The sequence below is a fragment of the Lactuca saligna genome, chromosome 1 (genome assembly GCF_052625555.1).
Source record: "Lactuca saligna cultivar CGN05327 chromosome 1, ASM5262555v1, whole genome shotgun sequence".
NCBI lineage: Eukaryota > Viridiplantae > Streptophyta > Magnoliopsida > Asterales > Asteraceae > Lactuca > Lactuca saligna.
Window position 1 is genome coordinate 22,945,495 of NC_136417.1, and position 12,688 is coordinate 22,958,182.

The 12,688-nt window shown below is 32.8% G+C and overlaps 1 protein-coding gene across 1 annotated transcript; it reads left to right on the forward strand.

Annotated features, from left to right (window-relative positions):
* Positions 1-3,104: 3,104 nt before the first annotated feature.
* Positions 3,105-8,132, forward strand: LOC145028620 (lysine-specific demethylase JMJ705-like). Its single transcript, XM_078977320.1, has 7 exons — positions 3,105-4,243; positions 4,428-4,506; positions 4,808-4,875; positions 5,042-5,192; positions 5,280-5,866; positions 5,941-6,444; positions 6,638-8,132. Exons 1-7 carry the CDS (start codon positions 3,406-3,408, stop codon positions 7,831-7,833), a joined length of 3,423 nt encoding a protein of 1,140 aa, XP_078833446.1. The 5' UTR covers positions 3,105-3,405; the 3' UTR covers positions 7,834-8,132.
* The last annotated feature ends 4,556 nt before the right edge of the window (positions 8,133-12,688 follow it).

The window sequence follows — 12,688 nt, forward strand, 5'->3', positions numbered from 1 at the left end:
CAATAGTTGAGCATTGGGCAATTCTAGAACCTCCCATATAGGATGGACGAAATCCAGATGCTCTCTAGAGTTTCCTTGGGTTCTAAAGGTACCTCAGATGCCTTAGGGAGGAAGTTAAGGGATTAAGGTTATCTTGGAGATACCTGACTTATCCAACACCTTCCTAAACTCATATATAAACCCATTAGGGTTTAGATTTCGTGACTTATGCTTTCTTAAAGGATAGGACTAAAATTCTTCTCTACTCCTCTCTCTACAATATTCCTTGGTTGCTAGGGTTTGTTTGTGAGCCATTAGAGGCGCGACACTTGTGGCGCTTGCTACCAAAGGTTTTCAAGCTTGGATTAAGATTGGTATTACTACATAACAATCAAAGGTATGTTTACTAAACCTATATGTAAATTTCGAAAATAATATTGGCTTCCTAGTTTTTCCGAATTGATGTTCAAATACTTGTATGTTCACTAGTGAAAACATAGATCGAGGATAGTTAGGGTTGCATGCATACATATGATTGTTTGTTATGCTCAACTCTCATCACTTTTATCATTATTTTCCTATCATTTGTTAGTTTTTCCGTTGTATTTTGATAAAATGTGTATTTATGATTATAATTATAGAATTCCCCGTATTACTCACTTTTGTTATGATTTTCAGGGTAAAATATGACACTTTGAGGATGCATTCAAGGAGGCATTGGAGCTTAACTAAACCTTGGAAATGATGATTGATGCTAAGGAGTGATCGGGGAATGTTTTAACGAAGAATGAAATTCTTAATACACAAAGTTGGATTTACACGATTGTTTTTTTCATTTATACAATCTTGTAAAGCTCCTGGTGATTATTTCTGATTTTTTTCCCAAAAGCCTAAAGCAAAAACATGACTAACTCTCAAAAACATGATCGTGTTTCTCGTACGTTGCATTTTGGTCTTTTAAATCCTCGAAGACCCCCCACAATCAAAAATACGATCGTGTTTCTCACAAAACACGATCGTATTATTGTTTTGAAACCCAAAAATAAAAACATACTTCATTTATCTGGCTATGGGTGTGCGTTTAAGAAAAATACGATCATGTTTCTAAAAAGCATGATAGTGGAATTTTTCAATTTCTGCCTACACCTATACATAGTACCTGTTTACCTTTCTGATGGCCTAACTAGGTTCTAGACGACTTTTTCGCGAATTTTTAAGGGTTTTTGGTGAAGATCAAAGATCCGAGGAACACGATTCAGTCTGTTGCTCTTGTTTAGTAAGATTTATCATTTAAAATTTATTTTTATCATTTGTAATGTGTTTTAAGCCATATCCAACTAAAAACCCTCGATTTCAATTTTGCACTGACTCGATTTTTTGTGCAAGTAATCATTAGACTTGATTTTTGGTTGTGATTTTTTTGTTTAGTTTGATTAGTTTCGTGTTTAACTGAATGTTGGATTTTGAATCAATTTTTGTTGGCCACTTAAATTGGTATTTAATCATTCTAGTTAACTGGTTATTAGAATCCCCAATCGTCTTAATTAACCGGTAACAAATAATGAATATTAGATTAGTTCTGTGTTAAGATTTAGTTATAATATAAACTGATTGAATAAGTTTTTACGATTCCGAACTTATGAGAAGTATTAAACTTTGTTGCGAATTTTACACTGTTATTAATGCTGCCTTTTTAAATTAATTAAGAGTCTGTTTGATTAATTTAGTAAAAAGTTATGTTTAATTCAAAGAACATATTTTCATTAAACAATTTGGTAAAAGAAGATTATTAGGGTTTGTTAATAATTTCCAGTACCCATTTAAACGGAACACAATCCAAACAATAAAGTTGAAAGTTATTTGCATGATTAAGAGAGTCACCGTGGAATTAAAATTGCTTTTAATTATCTGATTTTTCATAAGTTATCAGTTGCATGTTTATCTAATATAAATTTACTTTTAATATTAGTTTTAATCATTAAAACCCCTTATTTAATTTACATGTCTTATGCAAAAGACATACTTTAGGACATTATGAATTTGACATTGCTTTTCTGTATTACCCCTTTGTGTAACCAAATAGTACCCTTTATACCCCTTATTTATTTGTTTAGGCATGTACATGTACATGTACACAAACATATACAAATATGTATATGGTGTGTTTGACAAAAATAACTAGTTGGAAGTTGGTGCAGGTAGTTGGTAGCGCGTAGCGTGTAACGTGTAGCAGGTAGCTGATAGCGAGAAACTGTAGCTTTTATTTGTTATATGAATGTCCGATAAAAGTAGCTGGAAACTTTTGAAATATATAAAATTATATAAAAGGATAATTGATTACAAAGAAATAAATCTATAAATATATTTTTAAGGTAATTATGGAAATTGATTTCAAAAACTTATGAGCGTTTTGTTAAACGCTACATGAAGTAGGTTTTAAAATCGGAACATTTTGTTAAAACTAAAAGCTAAACGTTCGTACTGCCAAATGAAGTTTTTTATTTAAACTAGAACGTTTTATCAAAAGCTAAAAGCTAGTTAATCTTAACACTTACAAAAGCTCTGTACCAAACACGCACATAAACTATCTAAAAAGAGATAACCAATCGAATGTTTGCTTTTGATTATTATTATTATTATTATTTTAAAAGAAAACGAAATATAATGAATTTTTCCAAATACATCTTTTGAATTTCTGTAGAACAAATAATAATCTATAACTAAAAACCAAACATTACCGGGATTTTAGAAACGATGTAAATTTCTGAAAACAGATATTTAGTAGGATTAGTGATCTATTTGTAATTTTATATAACGAAATTACATATTTCAATTTACATAACGACACAAACTTTTACCGGTTTATCTAACAATATTTTAACTTATTTTTAAGTTATGCTAATAAAGTTAGCGACCACATAAATCAGTAAAAACCATTTTGTTGTATATTATGATAAAAGTATATAACCTTCTTGTATAACACAACGCATCATACCTAGTAAGTAAAAACTTTGTACACTTGTAAAATTTGGCATTTCTTATTCTTTACCAAACATTAATCAGTACAGTTTTCTTTAGAGAAGTTTAAAAGATACAACATTCATTGCCTTCCCAAAGCCACAACAAAACCCCATTCCTCTGCCCCTTGTTTTTCAATTTTCACCTTTTCCTCTGTGAAAACTCAGAACCCGAAAAGCAAAAACAGGGGAAATTCAATTCAATACAATATAAATTAGTGATAAAGAAAACAGAGGAGACACCAATTTATATCAAATATAATACGAATCTCATAGGCTTCTCTCTCTTTCTCTCTCCCTCTCTGCTCACCATGAACCTCTTCTGACGAGCTTCTCAGATCTACCATACGCATACCCAAATATCTGTAAGTTTATCTACTCTATTTGTATGTGTCGGTAATTTTCCTTAATGGGTGAAGAGGTTTTTCCATGGCTGAAGTCTCTACCTTTAGCACCAGAGTACCACCCAACCCTAGCTGAGTTTCAAGATCCAATTTCATATATTTTCAAAATCGAAGAAGAAGCTTCCAAGTATGGAATCTGTAAAATCATCCCACCTGTCTCTGCTTCACCCAAGAAAACTGTAATTGCTAACCTGAATCGCTCTCTGTCCGCCCGAAACCCTGATTCATCACCTACATTCACTACCAGGCAGCAACAGGTCGGTTTTTGCCCTCGTAAGCACCATCGACCGGTTCAGAAACCTGTTTGGCAGAGCGGCGAGATATACACCGTGCCCCAATTTGAAGTGAAAGCCAAAAGCTTTGAAAAGAGTTACCTGAAAAGAGGATCAAATTCGAAGAAGGGTTTAACGGCGTTGGAAGTCGAGACACTTTACTGGAAGGCTCATGTGGATAAACCATTTTCAGTTGAGTATGCAAATGACATGCCCGGCTCGGCATTTGATCAAACGGGCGGTGGGCATGGGAAGAAACACGGGAAAAAGGAGATTGGGGACGCCTTGACGGTGGGGGAGACCGAGTGGAATATGAGAGGGGTTTCAAGGTCAAAAGGGTCTTTGTTGAAGTTTATGAAGGAGGAAATACCTGGTGTCACTTCGCCCATGGTTTACATTTCCATGCTGTTTAGCTGGTTTGCTTGGCATGTTGAAGATCATGACTTCCATAGCTTGAATTATATGCATTTGGGTGCTTCCAAAACCTGGTATGGCGTACCCAGGGATGCTGCGGTTGCATTTGAAGATGTTATCAGGGAACATGCCTATGGAGGCGAGATCAATCCCATTGGTAAGTTCTTACGATTACCATTTCATATAAATTCTGATAGATAGATGCATCCTACCTCTCGAATTTCCCCTGTTTTCTTGATTAACTAACTACATGCTCTGTTACACGTTTTTGTCTGTGGCTTCACTCATTCTAAGCAACCCAATTCAGAGGCGACTTGATTCATATTCATCTTGCTTTTCAGTGACTTTTGCTACTCTTGGTGAGAAGACCACAATTATATCCCCAGAAGTATTACTTAGGGCTGGTGTTCCTTGCTGCAGGTGAGGCTTTTATAGGGTTTTTAAGATTCTATTTTTTTTTTTTTGTTTATACCCACGTTTATAAAATCAAACATTATTACAACCAATTTTAGCAAAATTTTAAATAGATGGTCTATGAATTTCTATATTAGTTTTTCAAATTTAGTCAAAAGTAAGACTGATAACACTCTTTAGAGGTGATATAGTCCACAAATAGGTAAAACCCTTATTACAGTTGTAAGTTGTAATCTTTTGGTTTGTCTTTTAAGATCAATTTATTTACCTTACGAAACTTTTTGCTTTTTAACTTTCTTTTAACCAGGTTAGTGCAAAATGCTGGAGAATTTGTTGTCACTTTCCCTAGGGCTTATCACTCAGGGTTCAGTCATGGTAACATATTATTTATTACTTATCTTCACCTCTACTCCCCCTTTCTCTTGTTATTATATTATTTTTTCCCATAATCAATTAGCCCCTTTTTCCCTCTCAACACATCTTACGTTAAAATTGATAAATATTGTGAAATTTGTGTCTCATTTTTCCTTTTTCAATATAGGATTTAATTGTGGGGAAGCCGCTAATATTGCGACACCTGGCTGGTTGAAAGTTGCACGGGATGCTGCAATTCGTAGGGCTTCAATTAACTGTGCTCCAATGGTGTCTCACTCTCAGTTGCTTTATGATCTTGCAATATCATTCTCTTCAAGGTCTGTTTCTCTTCCTTATTTCTCTCTGACTTTCTGTATTAAGTCATTCTTTCTGCATTAAGTGAAAAAGAAACACCCGTTCTACAGTGTGCCAACAAGCATCAAACCCGAACCTCGAAGCTCCCGATTAAAAGACAAGTTAAAAGTTGAAGGAGAAGCTTCAGTAAAAAGACTATTTTTAGAAGACATGATGCAAAACAACAACCTTCTTCATAATCTTGGTAAAGGCTCTGCTATTGTAATTCTTCCGGAAGAATTCTCGGACAAACGGAATCCCGTTAAATCTAACGGAAGTCAATTTGGATTTGGTCAAAGTGACGGATTAAAGTTTTCTACAAACAGTTCAGATTCAGATGATGCTGTTCAAGACAAAAAGTCGATGAGAAAACTTTCTTCATTTTGTGCTTCATCAAGTAGTTTATTGGCTTCTTATAACATGGGAAGTGGAAGATATAAGGGTGGTGAATGTGATAAAAAACCAGACCCTGGTATTTTCTCATGTGTTACATGTGGGATTTTGTGTTATGCATGTGTTGCAATTATTAGACCTACAGAAGCAGCTGCAGATTACCTCATGTCAGCTGATTGTAAAGGTATTAGTGATCTTGTTGCTGCTACTGAGTTCTTTGCTGCTAATGAAGATGCAAGTTTGGTGGATCCTGAATCCTCTTTAGGTACACAATTTTGTAATTTTTATTAAAAAGTTATATGAAGCGTTTTATATATTTGTTCATATGAATGAACGCAGGGAAAATACCAAAAAGAGGCCACGATGGTTTATTTGATGTTCCAATAAAATCTAGTGATCAAATTCAAAATATTGATGATAATTCGGGTGCAACTTCTTCACCTACTGAAGCACAAAAAGTGAATTCCTCCCTTGGCCTCTTGGCTTTAGCCTATGGTGAATCTTCAGATTCTGATGATGATGATGATCATGTCAACAAAGATGATGATGTGAGAGGTGATATGAAGGATATAAACGATCAAACTTTTGAATGCTCTATCAAGCTTGAAAGAAACAAAAGCTTCAAGGACTCAAATTGTCCAAAAGGTCAATTTGTTAATGAGATAGAGTCGCAAAATCCTTTATCTGATACACACGATTCTGGAAAACAAACTGAAAACACAAAATCATCATGTGATGAAGATTCTTCTAGAATGCACATATTTTGCCTTCAACATGCTCTGGAAGTAGAACAACGCCTCCGCTCTGTTGGTGGTATCCGCATTCTACTCCTTTGTCACCAAGGTACGTTTTTTTTTTTTTTCTTTTTATGAAGAGAAAATTACGTTTTTGGTCCCTGAGTATAGCTCGTTTCTTCAGTTTTGGTCCCAAAAAGAAAAAGTGACCAAAGTTACAAGAGAACTTTTGGGGACCAAATTTGCAAAAAAATTAACTATACTCAGTGACCAATAATGTAATTTTGGTACACAATTTGCAGATTATCCCTCTTTAGATTCGGAAGCAAAGTTAGTTGCAACAGAATGTGGGACCCATGACAGGTGGACAGATCTTGGATTTAGAGAAAGCAACGAAGAAGACAAAGAATGGATACAATCAGCTCTCGATAGTTCAGAAGCCACACACGGAAACCGAGACTGGGCTGTAAAATTAGGAATCAATCTTTTTTACAGTGCCAGCCTTTCCCGTTCGCCTCTTTACAGCAAACAAATGCCTTACAATTTAGTTATTTACAGTGCATTTGGACATTTCACTTCCAGTAGCCCAACAAAAGCAAAACCTTCCGGAAGGCAGAAAAAAATTGTGGTGGCGGGAAAATGGTGTGGCAAAGTATGGATGTCGAATCAAGCTCACCCGTTGTTAACAGAACGGGACCCAGAAGAGGACGAGATCGGTGGGCCCGGTTCGGTTTTATCGAATGTAAAAATCGAAAAACGACCCGAAATCACCGAATTTAGAAAAAGTGTGAGAAAGAGGAAGAAGAGTTGTATGGTGGAAAGTAGTGTAAAAAGTAAGTTTGCGAAAGTTGAGGCGGCAGCGGTGGCGGCAAGCGGCGGTTTCCGGCGACAGCCGAGAACGAACCTAAGAAAGAAAACAACAGCCACCGCTCTTTTGTCTAGAACAATCACAACACCGTTCTCCATGGATTCCGGCGAAGAATCCGGTGGTGGTGGTGGTGGTGGGTCGAGTAGGCGGTTAAGAAAACGGATTATAAAACCACCGCCGTCTCCCGAGATTAAGAAAATGAGTGGGACGAAAAAGGTGAAAAAGGGTTTGGGTTCGGGTCCCACGATGGAAGCACTAGTGAGAGATGAAGATGAAGATGGTGAATTTGCGTGTGATATGGAAGGGTGTAATATGAGTTTCGATAGTAAACAAGAACTTATTGTTCATAAGAGGAACGTGTGTCCGGTGAAAGGATGTGGTAAAAAATTCTTTTCACATAAGTATTTGGTGCAACATAGGCGTGTACACATGGATGATCGCCCTCTTCAATGTCCATGGAAAGGTTGCAAAATGACATTCAAATGGGCGTGGGCTCGAACCGAACATATACGGGTCCACACCGGGGCAAGACCATATGTGTGCACCGAGGACGGGTGCGGTCAGACGTTTCGGTTTGTATCGGATTTTAGCCGGCATAAAAGGAAGACTGGCCATTCGGTGAAGAAGTGAAGTGAGGTAAAAAAAAAAAAATGTAATGTTAACATGTGAGAGAGGTTAAAATTAAGATATGTTGTTTTTCTAATTATTAACAAAGTGGTTGTAGGATTTTTAGGTTTTTTTTTTAGGAAGGAATGGCTCTTTTGTAAGTTATCTTTGATTAGAAAAAAGTACAGTGTTATTCAGTCACTGTAAAAGGGCACCTTCAAATTTCAATTGCAAAGAGGGAGGTTTGTTTCCTCTTTTGTACTTTTAAGAGGCAAAGATTGTCTTTTGCTGGGAATTATTAGATCTGCGTAGATTTTGTCTTATCGATCATTTCTTGAACTCTCCAAGTCTTATTATTGTAGGGGTTTTTTAAAAAAAACCCCTAAAATTCTTATAAAAACCCCACCCTATCATTTCATCTTATCAAACTTCTAATCATTAGTTTTTTTTTTTTTTTTTTTTTTTTTTTTTTTTTTTTTTTTTTTTTTTTTTAATAAAATTAATATAAATTAGGTACAAAATTATTTTAGTTTTAATTTAATTATCTTAAGTTATTTAAAATCATATTATGATTTATTATTGTTCGTTTTATAAATCTCTTAGTTTTAGGCCAACTTTATTTTATAAAATTTATTTGTTTTTTTAATGTTTCAAAAGTAATAGATTTACTTTTGTGTGATGATCCATATACAACAATAAACATCTAAAACATATGTATTACTAAAAAGTGTTGTGTACAACTTATGTATTACTAAAATCTGTTGTGTCCAAAAGTAATAGATTTAGTTACCGTTATTTCTATTTTTTTTCTCATTTAAATTAATAGTAGGTTATAACGATTTTACAACTTAGGAATTTTTTTTATTAAACTATTTACGACTTAGGATTTTTTATTATTATTACTTTCTTTTTAACTTTTTTGACGTTTATCCGAAAGACCGAAACCAATTTTACAAAACAAAACCCTGATCATCGGAATCCTAATCCGTAACTACTTTTTACAAAACTCTGATAGCCTAAAAGTCGGTTTTATATATACGTATATAAACTCATGATAAAAAGGCTAAAAAATGGTTATCAAATAAACTCACTATTTTTTTTGTTAAGTTTGAAAAATATAAAGTCGTTATATTAAACGAATTTAGAATAAATAAGAAACGACGTTAGAAAAAAAGTACTAAATTAATAATAAAAAATCTTTTTATATTTTCTATTGAAAAAGTTGGATATATATATATATATATATATATATATATATATATATATATATATATATATATATATATATATATATATATATATATATATATATATATGAGAGAGAGGGAGAGAGAGAGAGATTAGAAGGAAGAAGAGAAAAATACTTTTGCTTTTGCGAAAAACTAGGTATTAAAAAACCCCATTTGAGGTTTTTTTTACCATTACCCATAGCACACATTTCATGGGTTTTACCGGTTTTATTATTGACATAAACACATAATTATTAAATGAGCTGATTCGTGGATATGATGAATTATATAATGACAAGCTTATTGTAAAGCTTGCTAATCAACTCATTTAATGAATAGTCGTCTATGTCAACAATACAACTGGTAAAATGTGTGTTACAGGGAGAAAATGATCAAATCATCACTTTTACAGGTAATTCATGTTTTTTGGTAAATAAATTTTAGTTTTTTGGAAAGGGAACTTCCCTAACGAGGATTTCCGGGCCAGCTTTCAAGTAATGGGTCTTTAGTAGGCCTGACAATTGGGTTGGGTTTGAGTTGGCGGGTCACGAGTTGGTGTGTCAGAAAATATAAACTCAACCCAACCCATATAATATATGAGTTGACGGGTTGGCTGGTCACGAGTTGGTGGGTTGGAAACCTCAACCTAACTCAACCCATATAACCCATTTAAGTATATGGGTTCACGGGTTCACAAGTTAATCGGTCAAACCCAACACATATAACCCGTTTAATAAATAAGCAATGCATTTTAAAATATGAGGTTTTTTCAACATAAATTAATAAAAGATTAAAATAATTAACATAAAAAAAGGTTTTCAACAATAATTCATAAAGTCAATAACATCCAAATAAAAATGAAAAATGATGACATTCATAGAAAGTGAATGTGTTCTTCATTCGTGACTTCTGAGTATCTAAAAATAACGACATGTATTTTTTCTTTTTTTGATTAACAAACCGTAAATGCAGATTAGTCACATACAAATACGGAAGGAATACAATGATATGAAATATTACGAATACGGATGGAAATCAAATTTCATTAATAATTAAATATATCAATTTTTATTGTAATATATATATATATATATATATATATATATATATATATATATATATATATATATATATATATATATATATATATATATATACGGGTTGGCGGGTTGACCCGCGAACCCAAACAGATAACCCAACTCAACCCATGAAATAAACAAATTGCTGGGTTGGCGGGTTGACGGGTCAAAAATATCAACCCAAACCCGTCTATTTTTGGGTTGGGTCAGTGTCGGGTTACGGGTTGGGTCGATAGTTGCCACCCCTAGTCTTTAGTGGAGATTTTCCCAACTCATTTAATGACTAGGCGTCTAGATCAACAATAAAACTAATAAATCGGGAAAAAAGAGTCAAATCGTCACTTTTCCTGATAATTCATGTTTTTTCGTAAACAAATTTTACTTTGAGACTTGTTCGTGAATTAGGATAAAAAATGAGACTTTAATGGAGATTTCCAAGTACTACCATGAGCACCTTCATTATTTATTGTATGACCAAATCAAATCAAATTATTTTTATTCCTTTTTTCACCTAATACACAACTAGTAAGTTACTAACCCCGTTTTACGGGGGACTGAAATTGCATAACTACGAAAGTTTAGGGAGAAAATCTGTAAATATACAAAACTCATGTGACCAAAGTGCGAAAACAAAAAAGTCTAGGGACGAAACATAGCAATATATTGCAGGGACGTGCAAATGGAATAATCTGTAAATTTTCTATTAGGTACACACTATTTTTTGTAATTTTTTAAAATATATTCACTGTTTCTATAAAAACATACACAAGGACATTTTCTGTAAACTACAAGGATAATTTTTGTAATTTATTTTTTATAAAGGGCCAAACCTGCCAACATACAAAAATATTAAACATAAGGACTGTTTCTATAAAAAAAAAAACCTCAAAATGACTTTTTCTATAAATTACAAAAAAATAAAGACTAAATGTATCAATCTTGAAAACATTTATTACAAAATTTAAAATGTATAAACTTCAATATTCATAAGCGAATTGTATTTAATATATGACTTATTTTTTTTTCTCTCTTTTGTGATCTTTTTTCTTTTGTTTACTATTACTATTATCATTATCATGGGTTTTTGACATAAAAGTTTTTAAGCTTGTCAAGTTTTGATGGTTTTGTCTTTATGAATATTTTTGGTGCATTAATGACTAATATTTAGGAAGATTTGTTCAACTTTGCCCTTCACCTATTTTTTTACCTTCGACATCAGATCACCATTTCCTACAACAAGTCACCACCACCACAATCTGCCATGTTGCCACAACCACCACCACCATTTGCCGCACCTACTAGTAAACTACAAAAATCATCAAAACACACACAAACCTAGAAATCATCATCACATCCTGAAATCGAAAGGGCTCTATAAACGGGTTTTTGGTTATCGATGGAGGGATGTGTTGGGATTTCGATGCATCTATACACAAAGTATTAGCACTACAAAATAAAAAAAACGACCCTAAGTGTAGATCCACCCTAGGATCCATGTTTTACATGTTATATCATCATACTTTAAAAATAGAACTAAAGAAGGATTAAACACTAACCTCTTGTTGCTTTGATTGAGACATTGTAACTGTGAGATCTTGCAATCAATGAAGGACCCAACAAAGAATCCCTCTAATGTAGTCAGAATCAAAACTCCAATAAGCAAAAAAGGAAGAACCCTTTGGAAGATTGATTCGAAAATCACTAACCCTAGGAGAGATGTTATGGATTTTAATTATAGGAGAAAGAGAGAAGAATGGTGGATGGTTTTTAGAAGGAATCAACAACTAGGGTTTAATCCATAACAGTCTATTTATAGGATAATCATTATCTTATTCAAAACCTTAAATCCTTAAGCAATTTAAATTATCTAGGATAATCCTTACTTTATTCAAAGTCTATCTTATTCCTATCCAAGGATAACCAAAACTGTCCCCTACCTCTTTCTTGAGGCTTCTGGAAGAATCCAATTAATCTTTAGGATTCGAACTTGAGACTTCTTCCCCATCTTTTTCATCGGCCAAAGCCTTTAGCCACTACGCTAAAGGCACAATTGGTTCATATTTCCTAAAATTGATTAACATTACTTAAAATTATAAAAACATAGATAATATAAAAATTACAAAAAACATATTTTTACATAAACATTTCTTTAAGAAACCAAAATATATTTTTATATATTGTAAAAAAAATAACTTTTTACAAACAATATATATTTTTTATGTATTTAATTTACATAAAATATATTTATTTTATGTATTTAAAAAAACATTTTCGTATAACATATTATTACATTGTTATAATTGTAAAACATATTTTCATGGATTCATAAAAAATACGTTATTTATATTTTTTTTTCACGCAAAAAATAAGTTTTTTTTAACGTATTTATTTGATCTAAAATATGTTTTTTTATGTATTTAAAACATTATATTTGATATCTTATTTTTGTCGTTTTGCTTTCCGTTAACATACCGTAAAAGTATATTTTAGAATTATACAAATGTAATAACATATTATACGAAAACGTACTTTTAAATTCATAAAAGAATGTTTTACATAAAATAAATACAT

Coding starts and splice junctions, on each gene's coding strand:
- LOC145028620 (XM_078977320.1), top strand. CDS start 3,406: ATGGGTGAAGAGGTTTTTCCATGGCTGAAGTCTCTACCTTTAGCACCA. Junction 5,867..5,940: donor GGATCCTGAATCCTCTTTAG/GTACACAATTTT, acceptor GAATGAACGCAG/GGAAAATACCAAAAAGAGGC. Junction 6,445..6,637: donor TCTACTCCTTTGTCACCAAG/GTACGTTTTTTT, acceptor CACAATTTGCAG/ATTATCCCTCTTTAGATTCG.